Raw genomic sequence first — 7,150 nt, forward strand, 5'->3', positions numbered from 1 at the left:
AAAGCGGGTAAAAATGCCTAATTTTTCCACTTCGGTGCGAAATGCATCGGCCGGGCCTTTTATTATTTACGAAAAGCAAACAGTCTCGCCAAGCACCTACACGCAGTAACGGGTCACGTCGTTGATGCCCCATTCATGTCCATCAACGAAGAAGGCGGGGCTTATTCTGATTACGGAAATGCGAAAAATGCAACAGAATTTGGAACAGGACGTAGCGCTGCGCGCTAAACAGTGTGTTATTTTCGTATTTGTGCTAAACTCTATCGTAGGAAACCGTTCTAGCCTAGCAGAATGCCCTAGTTCCTGAGATCGGCGATTTGGTGGTCCAATGGATCCCCATATTTAAAAATATAAGACACTGCATGGTGCGGCATAGGCTGTGATTGGAAGACATGCACAAAGTGTCAATCCTTGGCGCGCCTCGGCATCATGGCCGCATCACGTCAAGAATGTTTATACAGATGGCTGTTCTGTAGAGGTTGCCACTAGCTAACACAGATTCGGCTGTAAGTGTGTTTAAAAACACAATCTTCCGTTCTCTCCATGTTATACTGATTGCTGACACTGCTTGTGGCTGTGGCACCCTACGAAGGTGATTCACACGACCAATGTCACCTGAACAGGACGCGGAATCGGGCAGCAGGTTACAACGTCACAAACAGGTGCAGATTAAAACTAAAAACTTATTCTTAGATTTTCCTCGATTTCTTTTTGCACTTGCTGAAATATGAAAACAGTTCTGGCTACGGCATATGAGCTGGAAGTAACAATGAATATTGCTTAATTACCAAAAAACACAAGCAGTATAAATATATATTGTGCAGCTGGCACCGTCTATTCAGATAGTATCACTCAGGAGTCTTTTGATAGACTCCTGATAGTATGTATAGATGCAGGCTGAACGGCTGTGTAAATTCTGTTTACAGAAGCGTGATCTGAGAGCCATGATGAATTTTAGAGTGAAGAAGCGACCGATGCTGATAGCCTGCTCTGCGGCTGTGCTCATTCTGCTAGTTCTTCATGGCAGCGACAGGTTGTGCTGGAAGCAATGGAGCATTGGTTGGCATATCTTGCCCCTTAACCTCGGCGAGCTCAGCGAAGAAGCAACAGTGTTTAGAACGACACGGTAGGTTCTTCTATCGATTTGTCTCCTGTCTGCGTAGTTACACCTATCAAAATGAGTTTAGTCTGCGTTTGACTTGTATTGGTGGAAAATATGTAGAGTATATGTTTATCACGTGCTGTTGTGTATACAGGTAAAATGTTCGATACATACAGTTAATCGTAGTTGAACGCTTTCTAGCATGAATGACTTTTCCCACTTTTAAATATCTGTACATATCTATATCTATATGTCTCTCTATCTGTGTGTCTGCCTGCCTGTCTTTCTGTCTGTCTGTATGCCTGTATGCCTGTCTCTCTCTCTCTCTCTCTCTCTCTCTCTCTCCTCTCTCTCTCTTCATGCTCTCTCTCTCTCGGCTCGCCGCTCGCGATCGCAGCCGCACGCACGCACGCACCCACCGCGCACAGCACAGGCACGCCGCACGCACGCATGGCGCAGCACGCACGCCACAGACCACAACACAACACACGGGCCCCACCAGGGCCCGCGCAAGGCCCCGAACACAGCACACGAGCCGCGTGGCGACGACTCTCTCTCTCTCTCTCTCTCTCTCTCTCTCTCTCTATATATATATATATATACATAAGCCAAAGTAATTACAATCAAATTAAAACTGAGATTAAAAAACATCACATTCATGCTGTCGGTAATTTGGAACGTCAAAACGTCTACCACATGTACACTCTTTTTCTCTAAACCTGCCTTGGCAAAATACAGGTCCCATCTCGATGATTCGTCTAAATTCAGTCATCTTGGCTCTCATCTCTCGCAGCCTCAGCTCACATCTCCATACGCATGTCAACATGCAAAAATGTCTGCATTTATATTGGAATCACGTACAGACAGACTGTACAAGTGCCACGATATGTGTTAGGATATGTGCACATATGCATTCTTTAGTATTTATTTTCTATTGAGAATACATTAAACTTCGGTGTGTATAATATAAATAATACAATACATAAAATACTATATAAGTATCATGTCGTATTTCATCTCTCGCAGCTTGCCCGATGATCTGCCGCGGCACATGGCGACGGTGGGCAATGGTTTTCTCGGACACGTCGTGTACGCAGACAACATCTACGTGAACGGCGTGTACAACGGCGCGCGTGGTGACAGCCATCGCGCCCGCGTGCCCTCCACCTGCGCTCTACGCCTCGCCGTCGACGGACACGCGGCAGCTTCATCGAGCTACGCGCTCGACGTGGGGAAAGGTGCGCGCGTGATCAAGGGACCGTGGCACGAAGGTCACTGCTCGACCTTGTGAAATCCCCCTGAGTGTGATCCTGTCACAACTACTCCACACACAACCATGGCATAACTGTCCCCATGCCTGACACTGATATGATTGGCCCATGAATGACCTTTACATGAGTGCCCCATGAATGACCTTGAATGCTTCGTGAATGACCTTGAATGTCCCTGAATGACCTTGAATGCCTCGTGAATGACCTTGAGTGCCCATAATTGTCCTTAGCATGATTACCCAGGCACATCCCAATGTACATTATAATTATAATAGTTGTGACACAAATATATTATCACCAATGTCCGATCATTATTCATTAATTTGAGCATTATTTCGTTGTAGGAGTATTCACCGAGACAGTCGACCATGAAGATTTCAAGCTGGAATACCGAATATTTGCTCACAGGAAGCATACAAAACTGCTAGTATGCCAAGTATCTGCAGAGGCAAAGAAACCTGGTTAGTTATATGAATCTGCATAGATGGCTACATATAATGTGTCTATAGCTACTCATCCTCATTAGAATATGGTTCCTATATGTGGAATATAATGTGCCCTGTATGGTTTTCCACACTATTGGTATTCTTTTTATGTATTACGTTATTGGTAAATCCATTGTAATATCTGATTGCAGGAAAATTTCAGATTTGTTAGCGATATCGAGAAACATATCTATACATGTGTATAAATGTTTTATTGCTATAATGTATGGTTCTTTATATGTGAGTGTGCATGTGAGGTATATATATTACTATATTATATTATATTATATTAGGTGACCTGTGGAAAGCTCAATGAACTATTCCACTAAAGCTCTCACACAGGCTGTGTTACAAGGACAAGATATCATAATGAGATAGCAATCCTCAATGTAAATCTAATCTGCAGTGTTAATTATTACACAGAATTCTTTAGTGTTTATAAAACAATTCTGATATGCCTTGCAGGTCTTGTGTTACTAACAAAGAATAACCACGGTAATCTCTCTGTGGACTTTGACATTATTAAGGATGTTATAAAGGGGTAAGTTTAACATGATAGTAATGTAGATATCATATTGAGAATTTGACACATTAATAACAAGCATTCTTAGTTCAGACAGATAGTATCATTATTATAAAAGTTACTGAATAACGACGACTTATAGCAATCATTTTGCAGTGGCTACCTTGTTACTCAGATTGAGATAGACGCTACGCGATAAGATTTTTTTTATCAAACCTATATTTTTTTGGTATGTTACATTATCAATCTTTGCAGGGCAACAAGGGAACAACATTTATGGACAAAAGTAGCTGAAGAGATCCCTGGTTCTGAAAAAAAATACCTACCACCGACGCTCACTGACGTCTATCTTGTCTATGATGAAGTCCCGGAGCGGCTAGAACTGCAGCAGGGGCATAACAGCTGGACGTGGATCACGGCTATATACATAGATGAAGCGGATGCAAGTGAGTGACCGCTCTCTTTCTCATGATGTGCTTGCATGAGCTCACTCGTAGGTCGGAGCAAGATAATCACTTTCCTTGTTGGAACATCATATTGTTGTTGGGTCGGTTAATCTAGACTAGCTTGTATGCGTTTTTCACATGCTCGTGACAGATTTCCGAGAAAGGTTGTTGAAGGCTATCTAGCCTGATGGTGGGAATCTGTGTTACATCTCGCACGTATATAGATGTTTTTCTGTATTACACACCGGACGTGTTGTATGATTTCCCCCTGTGTTTCAGCGGAGGCGTACGTAGAGGGACATGCGACGACACCAGACGTGTTGTATGATTTCCCCCTGTGTTTCAGCGGAGGCGTACGTAGAGGGACATGCGACGACACCAGACGTGTTGTATGATTTCCCCCTGTGTTTCAGTGGAGGCGTACGTAGAGGGACATGCGATGACACCGGACGTGTTGTATGATTTTCCCCTGTGTTTCAGTGGAGGCGTACGTAGAGGGACATGCGATGACACCGGTCGTGTTGTATGATTTCCCCCTGTGTTTCAGCGGAGGCGTACGTAGAGGGACATGCGATGACACCGGTCGTGTTGTATGATTTCCCCCTGTGTTTCAGTGGAGGCGTACGTAGAGGGACATGCGATGACACCAGACGTGTTGTATGACAGCCACGTAGCCGGCTGGCGTGAGATATGGGACACGGGCCGCATAGATGTAGAGGGTGACACCAAACTCGCACAGATCATCTACGGATGCTTCTACTACCTGTACAGCTCACTGCCGACGCGCGAGGATCCCAAGTGGTCTTTCTACGGCCTCAGTCCCGGCTCACTGAGCCACGGTGCAGAACATCATGTGAGTGTTTTGGGAACCATGAGTAGAAGTCTTGTGAGGATTAATTAGAACAAAGCGAGGACAACTGTATATGCTGTTACTGCATTATCTAAAGTATATTCCTGATCTGTAGTTGTTCTTAGGATTACATGTGTCACAGAAATTATTTATTTATTTGTTTATTTAATTAATTGTTTATTTATTTATTTATAACTCTATTTATTCATGTGACAGGACTATCAGGGTCACATATTCTGGGACCAGGAGACGTGGATGTATCCACCTATATTGATGATGCAGCCACAGATGAGCAGACTACAGCTGAAGATAAGGCTGGAACATCTGCAAGAAGCACTGAATAAAGCGCAGAACTATAGTTATAGTGGAGCCATGTTTCCCTGGGAAAGTGCATATACAGGTATATGACAATACATTACAGTTCCAGAGTAGAAAGTAAAATTTATTTCTAAATAAAGTATATTAATATACAGTCCGACCTCCTTTATCCGGCCATCCGTTATCCGGAAATCTCTATTAACCGGCCGCGATCTTGCAGTGTTTGTTCTCTGTTTTTCATTCATTTCCACCTAAAAATCTCGCTCAAAACTTGCCCAAAGCTCACTCACAACTCGCACGATGTACCAACCGTACGTGTGTTTGCGTGTGTGTGTGTGCGCGCGCGCGTGTGTGTGTTGTCCGCTCGTGTCCGCTATGCCTCCGGTAAAATTTCTGTTTTATTTCATTTTATTTTCATTTCATATAAACCATAAAACACGACAGTTTGTTACAATAATCATAGCAACAAGTAAATACATTATCACATGCATAAACCCTACTGAACTGCATGGAAATGCTGTGTTTGAGCATAACTCTTATATTCGGCCAAATCCCATATCCGGATGGGTGCCGGTCCCGACGTGGCCGGATAAAGGAGGTCGGACTGTATTGAATATTGGTTATGATGCCGCATTCACAGATATATAGTAGCAACCTTCCATTATGAAAAATGCCAATTGGAGCCAATAAATCAATGAGTACAAAGATTCATAACTATTAATTTCCAGGTGAGATTACGTGTACACGTTGTCACGGTTGCTGTCTCATGACATTTACTATGCTTCTAGGTGAGGATGTATGCCCCTGGTATCCCGGATCTGCTCTAGAGCAGCATGTGACTGGTGACATAGCGTTTGCCTTCTGGCAGTACATGCACATGAACACAGACAAAACGTTCATCAATTCTGCAAAGGATCTCATCATGGAAATCGCAAATTTCTGGGAGAGTCGTGCACTTTACAACAAAACTAAGGAGAGATACGAGATACATGGTACGCACATGAATTCCAATATTAAACAGAAAACCACTGCTTTCCAAAAATGAGATGAAATCTATGATATAATATTGTATAATTTAAAAGCTTATGTGTAGGTCCATGGATTTAGTAAAATACAACTGGAACAATCTGAATTAATTTAATACAATAATACCAGGTTGAGAGATATCTGATGAATACAATATGAATTGTGAATACAATTAAACCTATATATAAGGATTACTCCTGGGAAACATCAAAAGTGTCAGGACTTTATCGAGACGAGTTTGTTCTATAGAGGTGATTTCACTCTGAATATGCCACTCAGGAGAAACGTCCTTTGTATATATAGCTGTCCATTCTGTAGAGGTGTCAACTCGGGTTTCACTGTATGTTAATATATGTTGTACTATATGACTAGATTGATATTAGCACGTGGATATTGAAGGGCGGAGGTTCTTGCTCTTGGCAGACGTGATGGGGCCGGATGAATGGCATTACCCGGTCAACAACTCCTGCTACACGAACACCATCGCACAGATCAGCCTGCGACTTCCCTCGGATGCCTTCCCAGACTCGCCGCGCCTGAAGCAGAAGTGGATAGACATTGCTGACCACATGTACGTGCCCTTTGATGCAAAGAGGAACTACCACCCACAGCACGACGGCTACGACCCTGACGAGAGAGACTATAAGAGCAAGATCAATAGCACAATACCAGGTACGTGCGCAGATGGAGACATCTGGTGGTGTTGAATGGTTCACTTCGTAAAGTCACAAGTTAATTTACAAACTAGGTATGTTCTGATCCGATGAACAACAAAATGAAAAAAAGTGAGCTCTGCTTTCATTTCAGAATTTATGGTGAAGCAGGCAGACGTTGTGCTACTAGGATTTCCACTGATGCAAGAGTCTGATGAAGTGGTGAGACGCAATGACCTCGTCATATACGAAGATGTAAGTAGTAAGTTTACACATTACACATGTAAACAACCTCTATCTCATGCATATGACTACTGCCCAGGATGACTAGATGGAGCCAATCTACCTGCCAACATTACTGATGATAGCTTACCTGTCAACATTATGGTGGTTGCTTACCTGCCAACATTTCTGATGGTTGCTAATCTGCCAACATTTCTGATGTTTGCTTACCTGCCAACATTTCTGATGGTTGC

General features: G+C 43.1%; 1 protein-coding gene across 4 annotated transcripts in view; it reads left to right on the top strand.

The window, feature by feature from the left end:
- The first annotated feature begins 463 nt into the window (after positions 1 to 463).
- The window catches only part of LOC106813725 (acid trehalase-like protein 1), an 11,245-nt gene continuing 4,558 nt past the window's right edge, over positions 464 to 7,150 (top strand). Inside the window, exons 1-11 of one of the 4 annotated variants that reach the window (XM_014817936.1) lie at positions 464 to 662; positions 927 to 1,126; positions 2,129 to 2,340; positions 2,718 to 2,834; positions 3,324 to 3,399; positions 3,637 to 3,827; positions 4,442 to 4,680; positions 4,894 to 5,077; positions 5,784 to 5,987; positions 6,445 to 6,693; positions 6,829 to 6,929. In XM_014817936.1, the coding sequence (XP_014673422.1) occupies positions 609 to 662; positions 927 to 1,126; positions 2,129 to 2,340; positions 2,718 to 2,834; positions 3,324 to 3,399; positions 3,637 to 3,827; positions 4,442 to 4,680; positions 4,894 to 5,077; positions 5,784 to 5,987; positions 6,445 to 6,693; positions 6,829 to 6,929 (1,827 nt within the window). In that variant the 5' untranslated portion in view covers positions 464 to 608. The remainder of the gene's footprint in view (positions 663 to 926; positions 1,127 to 2,128; positions 2,341 to 2,717; positions 2,835 to 3,323; positions 3,400 to 3,636; positions 3,828 to 4,441; positions 4,681 to 4,893; positions 5,078 to 5,783; positions 5,988 to 6,444; positions 6,694 to 6,828; positions 6,930 to 7,150) is intronic. The other 3 variants (XM_014817938.1, XM_014817935.1, XM_014817937.1) reach the window with 3 other exon arrangements.

This window comes from Priapulus caudatus, unplaced genomic scaffold (assembly GCF_000485595.1).
Source record: "Priapulus caudatus unplaced genomic scaffold, Priapulus_caudatus-5.0.1 Scaffold814, whole genome shotgun sequence".
In the NCBI taxonomy this organism is placed as follows: Eukaryota; Metazoa; Priapulida; class Priapulimorpha; order Priapulimorphida; family Priapulidae; genus Priapulus; species Priapulus caudatus.